The sequence below is a fragment of the Tachyglossus aculeatus genome, chromosome 27 (assembly GCF_015852505.1).
Source record: "Tachyglossus aculeatus isolate mTacAcu1 chromosome 27, mTacAcu1.pri, whole genome shotgun sequence".
NCBI classification, from domain to species: domain Eukaryota; kingdom Metazoa; phylum Chordata; class Mammalia; order Monotremata; family Tachyglossidae; genus Tachyglossus; species Tachyglossus aculeatus.
In genome coordinates, this window is record NC_052092.1 from 1,147,780 (window position 1) to 1,165,157 (window position 17,378).

General features: G+C 45.5%; 1 protein-coding gene across 2 annotated transcripts in view; it reads left to right on the top strand.

The window, feature by feature from the left end:
* The first annotated feature begins 2,116 nt into the window (after positions 1–2,116).
* MAN1B1 (mannosidase alpha class 1B member 1) overlaps positions 2,117–17,378 on the top strand; it is a 32,512-nt gene continuing 17,250 nt past the window's right edge. The window contains exons 1-6 of one of the 2 annotated variants that reach the window (XM_038767991.1): positions 2,117–2,312; positions 7,732–7,840; positions 9,034–9,173; positions 11,019–11,158; positions 13,528–13,637; positions 15,880–16,065. In XM_038767991.1, the coding sequence (XP_038623919.1) occupies positions 2,163–2,312; positions 7,732–7,840; positions 9,034–9,173; positions 11,019–11,158; positions 13,528–13,637; positions 15,880–16,065 (835 nt within the window). In that variant the 5' untranslated portion in view covers positions 2,117–2,162. The remainder of the gene's footprint in view (positions 2,313–7,731; positions 7,841–9,033; positions 9,174–11,018; positions 11,159–13,527; positions 13,638–15,879; positions 16,066–17,378) is intronic. The other variant, XM_038767992.1, reaches the window with a different exon arrangement.

Consider the following 17,378-nt stretch of genomic DNA (forward strand, 5'->3'; position numbering starts at 1 on the left):
AAATGCCATTATTATTATTATTATTATTATTCCACTGCCTGACAAGAGGAAGCTTTCAGTGCAGCTGGCTACCCTCGCCCTTCCCCATCTCCCCCCTCCCCACCACAGACTCTATTCATTTTATTACTCCATTTTATTACTCTATTTATTTATTTTACTTGTACATATCTATTCCATTTATTTTATTTTGTTAGTATGTTTGGTTTTGTTCTCTGTCTCCCCCTTTAGACTGTGAGCCCAATGTTGGGTAGGGGCTGTCTCTATATGTTGCCAATTTGTACTTTCCAAGCGCTCAGTACAGTGCTCTGCACATAGTAAGCGCTCAATAAATATGATTGATTGATTGATTGATTTTGATCCTGGGGCCCGTAGTTTGGCGTCGACAACAGCACCACCATTCCCTTCACCATCCACTTAACGACTTGTACTTCGCAAGCGCTTAGTACAGTGCTCTGCACACAGTAAGTGCTCAATAAATACGATTGATTGATTGATTGATTGATCCACACACACAATTCAACGACCCCCATCCAGGTACCTGAATAAAAATACTAAATGAGCCTCTTGTCGGACGTTTTTCACTTTGGGGGAGTGGGTGCGAGGAGGGAAGATGAGTGGAAAATGAAATTCGGCCACCTCGTGTACCCAGAGTCAGACAGGGCAATGGGGGCTTTGTTGGCCCCTCCACACACCACCTGTATATATTCAGTCCTATTTACTGAGCGCTTACTGTGTGCAGAGCGCTGTACTAAACGCTTGGGAAGTCCAAGTTGGCAACAACATATAGATGGTCCCTACCCAACAGTGGGCTCACAGCCTAGAAATGTTTGCCTAGATTTATTACTCTATTTTACTTGGACATATTTACTATTCTATTAATCTTGTTAATGATAATAATGATAGCATTTATTAAGCGCTTACTGTGTGCAAAGCACTGTTCTAAGCACTGGGGAAGTTAACAAGGTGATCAGGTTGTCCCACGGGAGGCTCCCAGTCTTCATCCCCATTTTCCAGATGAGGGAACTGAGGCCCAGAGAAGTGAAGTGACTTGCCCAAAGTCACCCAGCTGACAGTTGGCGGAGCTGGGATTCGAACCCACGACCTCTGACTCCAAAGCCCGGGCTCTTCCCACTGAGCCATGGTGCTTCTCTTCTCAAGGTGAACAGTGCTTGGCACATAGTAAGCGCTTAACAAATACCATCGTTATTATTATTATTATTATTATTAATGGATGTACGAATGAATGAATGAATGAGGCGTACCTCGCCCCCGGCCGCATCCAGTTGCTATGGCTACGACCACCGAGACGTCGAGTGCGGGCTAGAGGCACCCGGAAGCGGCCGACCCGGCTACGTGGGCGGGGGAGAGTCCGCCACGTCGGCGCAGGCGCAGTGTAGGGGGCGGGCGCTTTCGCCAACTCGGGGCATGCGCAGTGGTGGGGGCGAGCGCTGCGTATGCGCAGGCGCGGTGAAGGGGGCGAGCGCTTTCGCAAAGTGCGCGCAGGCGCAGTGTAGGGGGCGGGCGCTTTCGCCGAGTGTGCGCAGGCGCAGTTTAAGGGGCGGGCACTTTGGCCGAGTCGGCGCAGGCGCAGCTTAAGGGGCGGGTGCTTTCGCCGAGGCAGCGCATGCGCGGGGGGGGGGGGCGAGCGCTGCGTGTGCGCAGGCGCGGTGAAGGGGGTGAGGGCTTTCGCAGAGTGTGCGCAGGCGCATTGTAGGGGGTGTGCGCTTACGCCTAGTCAGCGCATGCGCAGCGGTGGGGGAGAGCGCTTTCGCAGCGTGTGCGCAGGCGCAGTGGAGGGGGCGGGCACTTTCGTCGACTGTGCGCAGGTGCAGTGTAGGGGGCGGGCACTTTCGCCGAGTGTGCGCAGGCGCAGTTTAAGGGGCGGGTGCTTTCGCCGAGGCGGCGCATGCGCAGTGGTGGGGAGGCGAGCGCTGCCTGTGCGCAGGCGCGGTGAAGGGGGCGAGCGCCTTCGCAGAGTGTGCGCAGGCGCGGTGGAGGGGGGGGCGAGCGCTTTCGCCCCGTGTGCGCAGGCCGGGGCGAGCGCTTCCGCCGAGTGTGCGCAGGCGCGGTGGAGGGGGCGGGCGGCATGGCGTCGTCGGGTCGGGGCCGGGCTTCGTGAGGCGGCCGGTGTCGCCGCCGCCGTCGTCGTCGTTTTGGCCGCCATGTTCCCGCCGGCGGCGGCGGCAGCGGGGGCGGAGCCGCTGAGGCGGGACTTCATCTCGGTGACGCTGCTGAGCCCGGGGGCCGACGGCGGGCGCTCCCGCGGCGGCAGCGGCAACGGCTGGAGGCGGCGGCGGCGGGCCTGCTGGAGGGTGAGCGCCCACACCGCTCAGTCGCTCATTCATTCATTCATTCATTCATTCAATTGTGTTTAGTAATAGTAATAATAATTATTAATAATTATTAATAATTATTAATAAATAAATATAATTATATATAATTATATATGATCTATGTTTTTATCACTCTATTGTGTTTTTATTAATAATTATTATTAATTATCAATAATTATTAATAAATAAATATGATTATATATAATTATAGATGATGTATGGTTTTATTACTCTATTCAATTGTGCTTATTAATAATAATAATTATTAATAATTGATCATTATTAATGAATAAATATGATTACATATGATATGTGTTTTTATTACTGTATTCAATTGTGTTTATTATTAATAATTATTATTAATTATTAATATTAAACGCTTGTGATAATATATAATTATATGTGATATGTGATCGATATTTTTATTACTCTATTTATTTTACTTGTACATATCTATCCTATTTATTTTACTTTGTTAGTATGTTTGGTTTTGTTCTCTGTCTCCCCCTTCTAGACTGTGAGCCCACTGTTGGGTAGGGACTATATATGTTGCCAACTTGTACTTCCCAAGCGCTTAGTATAGTGCTGTGCACATAGTAAGCGCTCAATAAATACGATTGATGGTGCTGATATGTTCTATATAATATATAATTATATATAATTATATGTAATATATAATAATTACTAATCAATTTATTAAATGATTAATGCTGATTAATTATTATTAATGATTATTATATATAGCATATAATCATATATTATATATGATAGATAATAATATATAATTATATATAATGCATAATAATTAATTAATTAAATGATTAATGCTGATTAATTATTAATCATTATTATCAATGATAATAGTAATGGCACTTATTAAGCACTTATTATGTGCAAAGCACTGTTGTAAGCGCCGGGTGGATACAAGGTGATCAATCAGTCGTATTTATTGAGCGCTTACTGTGCGCAGAGCACTGTACTAAGCTCTTGGGAAGGACAAGTTGGCCTTGTACTTGATCCCACGTGGGGCTCAAGGTCTTAATCCCCGTTTTACAGATGATTCAATCATTCAGTCGTATTTATTGAGCGCTTACTGTGTGCAGAGCACTGGACTAAGCGCTTGGGAAGCACTTTATTTATTTATTTTATTTTGTTAGTGTGTTTGGTTTTGTTGTCTGTCTCCCCCTTTTAGACTGTGAGCCCACTGTTGGGTAGGGACCGTCTCTATGTGTTGCCACCTGGGACTTCCCAAGCGCTTAGTACAGTGCTCTGCACACAGTAGGCGCTCAGTAAATACGATTGATTGATTGGGGAGGACAAGTGGAGAAGCAGCGTGGCGCAGTGGAAAGAGCCCGGGCTTTGGAGTCAGAGGTCATGGGTTCAAATCCCGGCCCCACCAATTGTCAGCCGGGTGACTTTGGGCAAGTCGCTTCACTTCTCTGGGCCTCAGTTACCACATCTGGGAAATGGGGATGAAGACTGTGAGCCCCCCGGGGGTCAAGCTGATCACCTTGTAACCGCCCCAGCGCTTAGAACAGTGCTTTGCACATAGTAAGCGCTTTATAAATGCCATCATTATTATTATTCGTCCCCATTTTGCAGATGAGGTCACTGAGGCCCAGAGAAGTGAATTGACTTGCCCAAAGTCACAACGCGCTTTCTATGTGCAAAGCACTGTTGTAAGCGCTGGGGAAGTTACAAGGTGATCAGGTTGACCCACGGGGGGACTCACAGTCTTCATCCCCATTTGACAGATGAGGTCACTGAGGTGCAGAGAAGTGAAGTCCCCCTCTCCATCCCCACCGTCTTACCTCCTCCCCTTCCCCACAGCACCTGTAGATATGTATATATGTTTGTACTTATTTATTACTCTATTTATTTATTTTACTTGTACATATCTATTCTATTTATTTTATTCTGTTAATATGGTTGGTTTTGTTCTCTGTCTCCCCCTTTTAGACTGTGAGCCCACTGTTGGGTAGGGACTGTCTCTATATGTTGCCAACTTGTACTTCCCAAGCGCTTAGTACAGTGCTTTGCACACAGTAAGCGCTCAATAAATACGAGTGATTGATTGATTGAAGTGACTTGCCCAAAGTCACCCAGCTGACAAGTGGCAGAGCCGGGATTAGAACCCATGACCTCTGACTCCAAAGCCCGGGCTCTTTCCACCGAGCCACGCTGCAAAGCACTGTACTAAGCGCTTGGGAAGTCCAAGTTGGCAACATCTAGAGACGGTCCCTACCCAACAGCGGGCTCACAGGCTAGAAGGGGGAGACAGACAACAAAACATATCAAGAAAATACAAATTCAGTCGTATTTATTGAGCGCTTACTGTGTGCAGAGCACTGGACTAAGCGCTTGGGAAGTACAGCGTGGCTCAGTGGAAAGAGCCCAGGCTTTGGATTCAGAGGTCATGGGTTCAAATCCTGGCTCCAACAATTGTCAGCTGTGTGACTTTGGGCAAGTCACTTCACTTCTCTGGGCCTCGGTTACCTCATCTGGAAAATGAGGATGAAGACTGGGAGCCCCCTGTGGGACAACCTGATCACCTTGTAACCTCCCCAGCGCTTAGAACAGTACTTTGCACATAGTAAGCGCTTAATAAATTCCGTCATTATTATTATTATTAACATTTAGAGGTGGTCCCTACCCAACAGTGGGCTCACAGTCTAGAAGGGGGAGACAGACAACAAAACAAAACATATTAACAAAATAAAATAAATAGAATAAATATGTACTAGTAAAATAAGTAGAGTAATAAATATGTACAAACACATATCCATATATACAGGTGCTGTGGGGAGGGGAAGGAGATAAGGCGGGGGAGGAGGAGGGAGAGAGGAAGGAGGGGGCTCAGTCTGGGAAGGCCTCATGGAGGAGGTGAGCTCTCAGTAGGGCTTTAAAGGGAGGAAGATCATCAGGTCAGAACCAGGGCTCCCAGCCTAAGGGAGATCAGTCATTTAACACCCATTTTACAGTCCGGAAAAGGGAGGCACGGGGATGGGAAACGACTTGCCCAAGGTCCCACAGCAGGCAAGTGGCGGAGCGAGGATTAGAACCCATCAATCAATCAGTCAATCAATTGTATTTATTGAGCGCTTACTGTGTGCAGAGCACTGTACTAAGCACTTGGGAAGTCCAATTTGGCAACATATAGAGACAGTCCCTACCCAACAGTGGGCTCACAGTCTAAAAGGGGGAGACAGACAACAAAACCAAACGTACTAACAAAATAAAATAAATAAAGTAATATTCTTACTACTTCTTGGAGGAGGTCGACAGGGCTTTGGGTTGATTGGAACAGCCTGGTGTAACAGATAGAGCCCGGGAGCCTGGAAATCAGAAGGACCCGGGTTCGAATCCCGGCTCTGCCACTTGTCTGCTGCGTGATCTTGGGCAAGTCATTTCACGTCTGAGTGCCTCAGTTCCCTCATCTTCGCTTCGTACTTGGCGGCGTAAGGGTAACCCATGACCTGACGCCCAGGCCCGGACTCCATCCCCCAGGCCACGCTGCTTTTCCCTGTGGCCCGGACGCTCGGACGGAGGCATCGGCTGACCAGGGCACGGCGACAGAAAGCCCCTCTCTGTTTTCCCCTTTGTCCCTTTCCAACATTTCCGTGTGCCCGGGCAGCAGGAAGCACTGTAACCCGCTCGTGGGCTGGGTGCCAACACTTTCCGCGACTGGTCCTCTCAGCTGAGCAGGAAATTAAGATGCAGAACTATTTCTCTTTGAATTTTAGCTTCCCAGAAATTGCCCCTGGCGGGTTTTGGTCAGTCAATCAGTCGGATTTATTGAGCAGTGTACTAAGCACCTGGGAGCAGGATAGGATCTCCCTTGGAGAGTACAGTACAACAGTATGTATATAAATCTGAAATTTATTTATCTATTTTTATTAATGTCTATCTCCCCCCTCTAAACTATGATAGGATCTCCCTGGGAGAGTACAATACAACAGGATGTATATATATCTGAAATTTATCTATTTTTATTAATGTTTATCTCCCCCCTCTAAACTATGAGAGGATCTCCCTGGGAGAGTACAGTACAACAGTATGTATATATATCTGAAATTTATCTATTTTTATTAATGTCTATCTTCCCCCTCTAAACTATGATAGAATCTCCCTTGGAGAGTACAATACAACAGTATGTATATAAATCTGAAATTTATTTACCTATTTTTATTAATGTCTATCTTCCCCATCTAAACTATGATAGGATCTCCCTGGGAGAGTACAATACAGCAGTATGTGTATATATATCTGAAATTTATTTATCTATTTTTATTAATGTCTATCTCCCCCCTTAAACCATGATAGGATCTCCCTGGGAGAGTACAATACAACAGGATGTATATATATCTGAAATTTATTTATCTATTTTTATTAATGTCTATCTCCCCCCTCTAAACCATGATAGGATCTCCCTGGGAGAGTACAGTACAATAGTATGTATATAAATCTGAAATTTATTTATCTATTTTTATTAATGTCTATCTCCCCCCTCTAAACCATGATAGGATCTCCCTGGGAGAGTACAACAGATGTATATATATCTGAAATTTATTTATCTATTTTTATTAATGTCTATCTCCCCCCTCTAAACTATGATAGGATCTCCCTGGGAGAGTACAATACAACAGTATGTATATAAATCTGAAATTCATTTACTTATTTTTATTAATGTCTATCTCCCCCCTCTAAACTATGATAGGATCTCCCTGGGAGAGTACAGTACAACAGTATGTATATATATATATCTGAAATTTATTTATCTACTTTTATTAATGTCTATCTCCCCCCTCTAAACTATGAGCTCCTTGTGGGCAGGAATGTGTCAGTCATTATAGTGTACTCTCCTAAGCACTTAGTATAGTTCTTTGCACACATCAAGCGCTCAGTAAATACGATTAAATGACTATAACAGACCCACTCCCTGCCCACAGTGAGCTCACAGTCTAGAGGGGGAGACAGACATTAATAGAAATAAATAAAATAACAGATATTTACCTGAGTGCTATAGCCCCATTCATTCAATCAAATATATTGAGCACTTACAGTGTACAGAGCACTGTACTAAGAGCTTGGGAAAGTGCAGTACTGCGATAAACATTCCCTGCTGACAGTCTAGAGGTGGGGAGACAGACATCAATATAAATTTAAAAATGACAGAGATGGATATAAATCGTGCGGGGGACGGGGGGAAGAGCAAAGGGAGAAAGAGCGTCGCAGAAGGGAGTGGGAGGTGAGGAGGAGGCGGGCCGCCTTCACACATTTCAGTTGCTCCGACTTTCCTCCTCGGTCCCGACTCCTGTTACGGAAATCTTGGGGGAACAAAGTCCAAACCGTTTTCGTGGTGGTTTTTTTTTTTTTTCCTCCCCCTTTTATTTTGCAGAAATGGAAGCAGCTGTCCCGATTGCAGCGAAGCGTCATCCTGTTCCTGTTTGCCTTCTTGGCGCTCTGTGGAGGCATCTCCTACACTAATATCGCAGGCCACTGGAGAGGTAGAGATAAATCAGCGGGGTATTTGCCTTTGCCCTGAGAGCGTATCTGGGGTGCGCGGCGGTGCAAAAACCTGGGAGAAACAAACCGGGCGGGGTTACCTAAAGGATAGGGGAGTTGGTGGAATCCTATCCCTCGTTCAGTGCTATTTATTGAGCGCCAGGAGGTTAGCGCATTCTGCCCGTGAACTGCAGATTGTGAAGGCAGAGGGAGGAGAAATGGGGAGACGAAGGCCTGAAACTGGACTTGGCATTCATTCACTCACTCACTCACTCACTCTATTTTTATTAATGTCTATCTCCCCCCTCTAGACTATGATAGGATCTCCCTGGGAGAGTACAATACAACAGGATATATATATCCTGCCCGCAGTAAGCGCTCACTAAATACGATAAAAATAAAAATAGATAAATTTAAGATATATATATATATAATTTATTATAAATAAATTATAAATTTATTTATCTATTTTTATTAATGTCTATCTCCCCCCCGTAAACTGTGATAGGATCTCCCTGGGAGAGTACAATACAGCAGTATGTATATATATCTGAAATTTATTTATCTATTTTTATTAATGTCTATCTCCCCCCTTTAAACTATGATAAGATCTCCCTGGGAGAGTACAATACAACAGTATGTATATATATCCAAATTTATCTATTTTTATTGATGTGTATCTCCCTCCTCTAAACTATGATAGGATCTCCCTGGTAGAGTACAATGCAGCAGTATGTATATATATCTGAAATTTATATATATATATATATATATATATATAATTTGTTTATTTTTATTTTTATCGTATTTAGTGAGCGCTTACTGCGGGCAGAGCACTGGACTAAGCGCTTGGGAGAGGACAGTAGAACAACACAGAGACGTATGTTGCCGATTTGTACTTTCCAAGCGCTTAGCCCAGTGCTCATCAATCAATCAACCAATCGTATTTATTGAGCGCTTACTTGGTGCAGAGCACTGTACTAAGCGCTTGGGAAGTACCAGTTGGCAACATATAGAGACGGTCCCTACCCAAGTACAATTGAGTGAATGACTCTCCTGGCTTTAATCAGCCTCTGGAGAGACCGGCAGATCCTTGGGATGACTTTCTTTCCCAGCGATTTTTTTTTTTTTTAGCCCCCCGCCAAAATTTTTGTCTGCAAACGGAGCATCCGCTAACGAGCGTTTTCCTCTTTAGCCCTGACGAGCCGATCACCAGAGGATCAGAAAACAGAGCCGGAAATCCGGGGACCGAAACCGGCGAATCCCGTGGTCTTGCCGGCCCCTCCGCGGAACGCCGACGCCGACCCGGGAGGCTTTGTGAGTGTTTTACCTCAGGTAGGGGAAAACCCCAGAATGGAAATTCGTTCATTCAGTCGTATTTATTGAGCGCTTACTGTGTGCAGAGCACTGTACTAAGCACCTGGGAAGTCCAAGTTGACAACATCTAGAGACGGTCCCTTCCCAGCAGCGGGCTCACAGTCTAGAAGGGGGAGACAGACAACAAAACAAAACACATTAACAAAATAAAATAAATAGAATAACTATGTACAAGTAAAATAAATAAATAAACAAAAAACATATAAACCGAACAGAATAAATAAGTGAAATAAATAAATAAAATAAATAAGGTCATTTAAACAAAACACACAAACCAAATAAAATAAATAGAATATGTACAAGTAAAATAAATAAATAAAATTAATAAATAAATTAATATAAGCAAAACATATAAACAAAATAAAATGAATAGGATAAATATTTACAAATAATTAATTAAATCAACAAAACATATAAACCACATAAAATAAATAGAATAAATATGCAGAATAAAAATAAATAAAATAAGTAAATATCAACAAAACATATAAACCAAATAAAATAGAGTAAATATGTACAAGTAAAATAATATCAACAAAACATATAAACCAAGTAAAATAGAATAAATCTCTACAAGTAAAATAAATAAATAGAAACAAAACATATAAACCAAAAAAATAAATAGAATATGTACAAGTAAAATAACTAATTAATATCAACAAACATATAAGCCAAATAAAATAAATAGAATAAATACGTAAAAGTAAAATAAATAAATAAATGCAAAACATATAAACCAAATACAATAAATAAAATATGTACAAGTAAAATAAATAAATAAAAAACAAAACATATAAGCCAAATAAAATAAGTGGAATAAATATGTACAAGTAAAATAAATAAAATAAATTAATTAATATCAACAAGCCATATAAACCAAATAAAATAAATAGTATAAATATGTACAAGTAAAATAAATAAATTTAATAAATAAATAGAAACAAAACATATAAACCAAATAAAATAAATAGAATATGTACAAGTAAAATAAATAAATAAAAAACAAAACATATAAGCCAAATAAAATAAATAGAATAAATATGTACAAGTAAAATAAATAAAATAAATAAATTAATATCAACAAAACATATAAACCAAATAAAATAAATAGTATAAATATGTACAAGTAAAATAAATAAATTAAATAAATAAATAAATAGAAATAAAACATGTAAACCAAGTAAAATAAATAGAATATGTACAAGTAAAATAAATAAATAAAAAACAAAACATATAAGCCAAATAAAATAAATAGAATAAATATGTACAAGTAAAATAAATACAATAAATAAATTAATATCAACAAAACATATAAACCAAATAAAATAAATAGGATAAGTATGTACAAGTAAAATAAACAAAATAAATATATTAATTAACAGTAATAAATATGTACAAGCATATATACAGGTGAATGAATGAATATGAAGATGGGAATGAATAGTGCAGGCCCCTCAGAGGCCTTGGAGAGATGCCCAGCCCCCCTCGGCTCTTGCAATCCCTGGGACCCCCCCCCCAAAAAAAGCCCCCCTCCCCCCCATGCCAGGGTCGGAGGAAATCCAAAAGGCCTTGTCGCTTGGTGTTACTCATTGAGCGCCAACTTGTACTTCCCAAGCGCTTAGTACAATGCTCTGCACACAGTAAGCGCTCAATAAATGCGATTGATGATGATGATTGATGATGCTTACCGGGCGCAGAGCACTATATTGAGTGCTGTAGACGTCAGGATGAATAAATAGACATCAGTACAAATAAATAATCCTGTTACGTACAGATCAGTAATCCTCTACGTTCCTTCCTCAGAAACCCCAAAAGCATCTCCGCCGGAGGCCTCCCAACCTGCAGGTCAGAGCCCCCCGCAAGGACCTGAGGGAGAAACCCCGAGACGACCCCAAGAAGGCCGAAGAGGGGAATAAGGAGGAGAGCGAGAAGACTGCTATTAGGTAGGTGAAATGTCGGAAGGGACAGGGGGAGAGAAAGAAAAAGAAAACACACAAGGAGGCTCATCCAAGAGACTCAATCAGTGGTATTTGTTAAGCGCTTACTATGTGCCAAGCACTTTTTTAAGCGCTGGGGCGGATATGAGGTGATCAGGTCGTCCCACATGGGGCTCACAGTTTTAATCCCCGTGTTACAGGTGAGGGAACTGAGGCCCAGAGAAGGTAAGCGACTTCCCCAAGATTATACAGCAGGCAGAGCCGGGATTAGAACCCAGGCCTTTCGAGTCCCAAGCCCAGGCTCTTGCCATCAGGCCACACTGCTTCTCAAGCCCACGGTCCGTGCTTAATAAACGCCATAGCAAACTGCAGTTATTTAGTGCGAGGGCCCAAGGCGAGCATCTAAAGCAGTTTGGATTAGGACTCATTCAAAATCTGTGGGTAGGTTAAATCCTCCCAGAAAAACCAATTGCAGCAAAGAAATACTTGAGATTTAACCCTGGCGGGTGTTTTGAAACCTTCTCGAGACTACTCGTTGCTTAAATGCAATTAGAGATTTTGTCACGGCGTTGCCGATAATTCCCATTTTTAGCAAATTAGCTTTTCACTGGAGAAGCAGCGTGGCTCAGTGTCCAGAGCCCAGGCTTGCTTGGGAGTCAGAGGTCGTGGGTTCTAATCCCGGCCCCGCCACTTGTCAGCTGTGTGACTTTGGGCAAGGCACTTGGCTTCTCTGGGCCTCAGTTGCCTCATCTGTAAAATGGGGATGAATAATAATAATAATAATAATGGCATTTGTTAAGCGCTTACTATGTGCAGAGCACTGCTCTAAGCGCTGGGGGGGGAATACAAGGCGATCAAGTTGTCCCAGGTGGGGCTCACAGTCTTAATCCCCATTTTCCAGATGAGGTAACTGAGGCTCAGAGAAGTGAAGTGACTTGCCCAAGGTCACACAGCAGACGTGGCGGAGCTGGGATTCGAACCCATGACCTCTGACTCCAAAGCCTGTGCGCTTTCCACTGAGCCACGCTGCTTCTCCAATGAAGACTGTGAGCCCCACATGGGACAACCTGATCACCTTCTATTTCCCCCAGTGCTTAGAACAGTGCTTGCCATATAGTAAGCGCTTAATAAATGCCATCATTATTATTACTATTATTTACTAAAATCATTCCTTGGCAAATAAGGGAAATGTGACAAAGGGAAGCAGCATTGCCTAATGGTTAGAGCACAGGCCTGAGAATCGAGACCTGGGTTCTAATCCCGGCTCCACTTTTTTTTTTAAATGGTATCTTTGAAGTGCTTACTTTGTGCCAGACACTATACTAAGCGCTGGGGTAGATACAAGCTAATCAAATTGGACACAATCCCTGCCCCACATTCATTCATTCAGTCGTATTTATTGAGCGCTCACTGTGTGCAGAGCACTGTACTAAGCGCTTGGGAAGTACAAGTCAGCAACATATGGGGAGGGGAGGAGGAGCAGAGCAAAAAGGGGGGCTCAGTCTGGGAAGGCTACTGAATTCATTCATTCATTCCTTATGGGGCTCACTTCCTTAATCCCCATTTTACAGGTGAGGGAACTGAGGCCCAGAGAAGTGAAATATAATAATAATTAATTATGGTACTTGTTAAGTGCTTACTATGTGCCAATCAATCAGTCATATTTATTGAGCGCTTACTGTGTGCAGAGCACTGTACTAAGCGCTTGGGAAGTACAAGTTGGCAACATATAGAGACAGTCCCTACCCAACAGTGGGCTCAGCATCAGGTTGGACACAGTCCCTGCCCCACATGGGGCTCACAGTCTTAATCCCCATTTTGCAGGTGAGGGAACTGAGGCCCAGAGGAGTGAAATGTAATAATAATAACAATTATGGTACTTGTTAAGTGCTCACTATGTGCTAAGCACTGGGGTAGATAGTGGGTAATCAGGTTGGATACAGTCCCTGTCCCTAATGGGGCTCACAGTCTTAATCCCCATTTTACAGATGAGGGAACTGAAGCCCAGAGAAGTGAAGTGACTTACCCAAGGTCACACAGCAGACAGGAGGCGAAGGCAGGATCAGGACCCGGGTCCTCTGATTCCCAGGCCTGGGCTCTGCCCACTAATCCACACCGCTTCTCTGAAAGTGGAAGGAAAGAGAAGAAAAGCAGTCAAGTGGCGCAGCCAAGTTCAGTACCCACTTGTCAGCCGTGTGACCTCGGACAAGTCGTTTCACTTCTCCGAGCCTCAGTTTCCTCCTCCGTAAAACGGGGATTCAACCCTACTCACCCCTCGCGAGGGCGAACCAGGGGTGACGGGGCAACCGGAGCCCAGGAGGGTCATCCGTCACGCGCTGCGCTCCCCCTGATCCTCTCCCGGTCTCGTCCTGCAGCTGGCGGGGTGCCGTCATCGAGCCCGACCGCAGCCCGGAGCCTCCCTCCAGGAAAACGCCGGAGGTGGGCAAGCCGCCGTCCGGGAAAACCGAAATCCGGAAAGAGCCAGGTAGCTCGCCTTTCCGCCGGCGCCAGGTTAGGTAGCTGTCACCCCAGGTCGTCCGAGGAGCTGCCCGGGGAAGGGAGGGGGCTCGGGTTAGATTGGACGCCCCCGGCCAAGACGCCGACCCCAAGTTAGCCGTAGGAGCCCTGGGCCAAACCAGGCGTCTCAAAGGAACGAGGGAGAGGCGAACTCAATCCGGAGTCGTTCAGCACATCCCCGGGCTCAGAGCCCTGCACTAAGCGCGTAGAAGAGGGCGATACAACAGAGGGGGACGACGCGTTCCTTCCCCCCCCAACGAGTTTACGGTCTAAAGCGGGGGTCTGGCCAGCACCCTAACAGCGCTGCCGCCTAATTACTTGGAGGAACTAAGAAACTCGAATCACTCATGTCTGCAACCGGCGGGGCGATGCGGGTGAAAACTTGGAACCGCAAACAAAGACGTCCCGCAGAAAATGTTAATATAGATCATGAGCCCCCCCGCCCCGGCCTCCTTTCCCATCGGTCACGGGCACCAAGGCCGTGGTTAAAAAAAAAGTCCTCAGTCTGTGGCGGGGAGAGGGAGAAAGAGGGAGAGAAAGAGCTTGGTTTGGCCCTTCTTGCTCCGGGGGGGAAAATACCAGCCCCTTTGCTTCCTGGGAATCGGAATTTCTCCTTTCCTTCTCCGCAGTTTCCTTGCCCACCGTCGGGAGATCTTTGGTCGGTTGGCTGGCACATCCGCACACACACCCCTCTCTCCCCTCAGACGGGCTGAAACGGAATATCGAGCCCATCTCATCCTCTTTGTGGCCACAGGTCAAAGGTCACACCTGCTTATGCCCATTCCGGTGGCCCCAGTGACAAATTATCTTTGACCGTCCGTCCCCCGGGGGGGTCAGCTCTGAGGCGGCCCGCTGGGACCCCCCCTGCCCCTCTCCGGGCATCTGTCATGGCCCCCTCCGCCATTTGGGTCCAAGAACGGGCTCCTTCTCCTGCGATGTCCCCCTCTCTCCAGGCTTGCCACATAATAATAATAATTACGATGGCATTTGTTAAGCGCCTACTATGTGCCAAGCACCGTTTTAAGCACTGGGGAGGGTACAAGGTGATCAGGTTGTCCCACGGGGGCTCACAGTCTACATCCCCATTTTCCGGATTTGACTGGCGACAGCACCACCCGCCCGTCTCCACACCGCCTCACTGTCCCACGAACCTTCTGCCACTGGCCAGACGTGGCAGAGAAGCAGCGTGGCTCAGTGGAAAGAGCCCGGGCTTGGGAGTCAGAGGTCGCGGGTTCTAATCCCGGCTCCGTCAATTGTCAGTTGTGTGACTTTGGGCAAGTCTCTTCACTTCTCTGAGCCTCAGTTACCTCATCTGTAAAATGGGGTTGAAGGCTGTGAGCCCCCCGTGGGATTTATTCTATGTATTTTATTTTGTTAATATGTTTTGTTTTGTTGTCTGTCTCCCCCTTCTAGACTGTGAGCCCACTGTTGGGTAGGGACCGTCTCTATATGTTGCCAAGTTGTACTTCCCAAGTGCGTAGTACAGTGCTCTGCACACAGTAAGCGCTCAATAAATACGCTTGAGTGAATGAACAACCTGATCACCAATCAATCATATTTATTGAGCGCCTACTGTGTGCAGAGCACTGTACTAAGCGCTTGGGAAGTCCAAGTTGGCAACATCTAGAGACGGTCCCTACCCAACAGCGGGCTCACAGTCTAGAAGGAGGAGACAGAGAACAAAACCAAACACATTAACAAAATAAAATAAATAGAATAGATATGTACAAGTAAAATAGAGTAATAAATATTTACAGCTATAATCACCAGCGCTTAGAACAGTGCTTTGCACATAGTAAGCACTTAATAAATGCCATTAAAAAAAAACACACGGAGATGGTCCCTACATAATAATGGGCTCAAAGTCGAGTGGTGGCCTCCTTTCTGTTTTGTTTTCTCGGGTGCGTCGTTACCCCGGGTTTATGCCCTTGGATTTGCGGCCGTTTGTGTGTCTGAAAGCGAGGGCCCCCAAACCACCAATTCGAGATCAGGATGAATCAACCGGCAGCACCGATCGAGCACTTACCCTGTGCAGAGCGCTGCGTTAGCGTGGCGGACGCAGCCCTCACCCGACGAGGAGCTGACGGTCCCGAGGAGGAGACGGGCGTGAAAACCAGTTTCAGTCCCGGATCGAAGTGCCGGGGTCGGGGAGTGAAATCCCGGGGCTTCCCGGGCCGCCAACGGAGCCCGCCTGCTCCTGTCTTTCCCAGGGCCGCTCAGTGAGAGGCAGCTGGCCGTGATCGAAGCTTTCCGCCACGCGTGGAAGGGCTACAGAGCCTTTGCCTGGGGCCACGACGAGCTCAAACCGCTGTCCAAGTCCTTCAGCGAATGGTTCGGCCTCGGCCTGACGCTCATCGACGCCCTGGACACCATGTGGATTCTGGGCTTAAAAGAAGGTGAGCGCCCTTTACCGTGGTCCGTCTTCATTCATTGCGGAGCACTGGACTAAACGCTTAGCTGGCGGGGTGCCGTCATCGAGCCCGACCGGAGCCCGGAGCCTCCCCCAGGGAAAACGCCGGAGGTGGGCAAGCCGCCGTCCGGGAAAACCGAAATCCGGAAAGAGCCGGGTAGCTTTCCGCCGGAGCCAGGTTAGGTAGCTGTCACCCCAGGTCGTCCGAGGAGCTGCCCGGGGAAGGGAGGGGGCTCGGGTTAGATTGAACCTGTATATATGTTTGTACATATTTATTTAGTTATTTTACTTGTACATATCTATTCAATTTATTTTATTTTGTTGGTATGTTTGGTTTTGTTCTCTGTCTCCCCCTTTTAGACTGTGAGCCCACTGTTGGGTAGGGACTGTCTCTATATGTCGCCAATTTGTACTTCCCAAGCGCTTAGTACAGTGCTCTGCACATAGGAAGCGCTCAGTAAATACGATTGATGATGATGATACAGTTTGGCAACGTATAGAGACGGTCATTCATTCATTCAATCGTATTTATTGAGCGCTTACTCCATGCAGAGCACTGTACTAAGCGCTTGGGAAGTACAAGCTTGCAACATACAGAGACGGTCCCTACCCAACAGCAGGCTAGAAGATGGGAGGGAGGATGAATAGAGCAGGCCCACGCTCTATCCACTAGATTACTCGCACTGAGCGCTTACTGTGTGCAAAGCACTATACGAAGTGTTTGGGAGCGTACGATATTACAGAGTTGGTAAACACAAGCGCCTACTGTGGGCAGAGCGCCGGACTAAGCGCTTGGAAAGTACAATTTGGCAACATTCATTCAATCATTCAATCGTATTTATTGAGCGCTTACTGTGTGCGGAGCACTGGACTAAGCGCTTGGGAAGTACAAGTTGGAAACATCTAGTGACGGTCCCTACCCAACAATGAGCTCACGGTCTAGAGGGGGAGACAGACATTAATACAAATAGATAAAACAACAAATTACAGATAGATACATATGTGCTGTGGGGAGTCATTCATTCAATCGTATTGAGAGCTTACTGTGTGCGGAGCACTGTACTAAGCGCTTGGGAAATACAAGTTGGAAACATCTAGAGACGGTCCCTACCCAACAACGAGCTCACGGTCTAGAGGGGGAGACAGACATTAATACAAATAGATAAAACAACAAATTAGATATATACAGATAGATACATATGTGCTGTGGAGAGTCATTCATTCAATCGTATTTATTGAGCGCTTACTGTGTGCGGAGCACTGTACTAAGCGCTTGGGAAGTAGAAGTTGGAAACATCT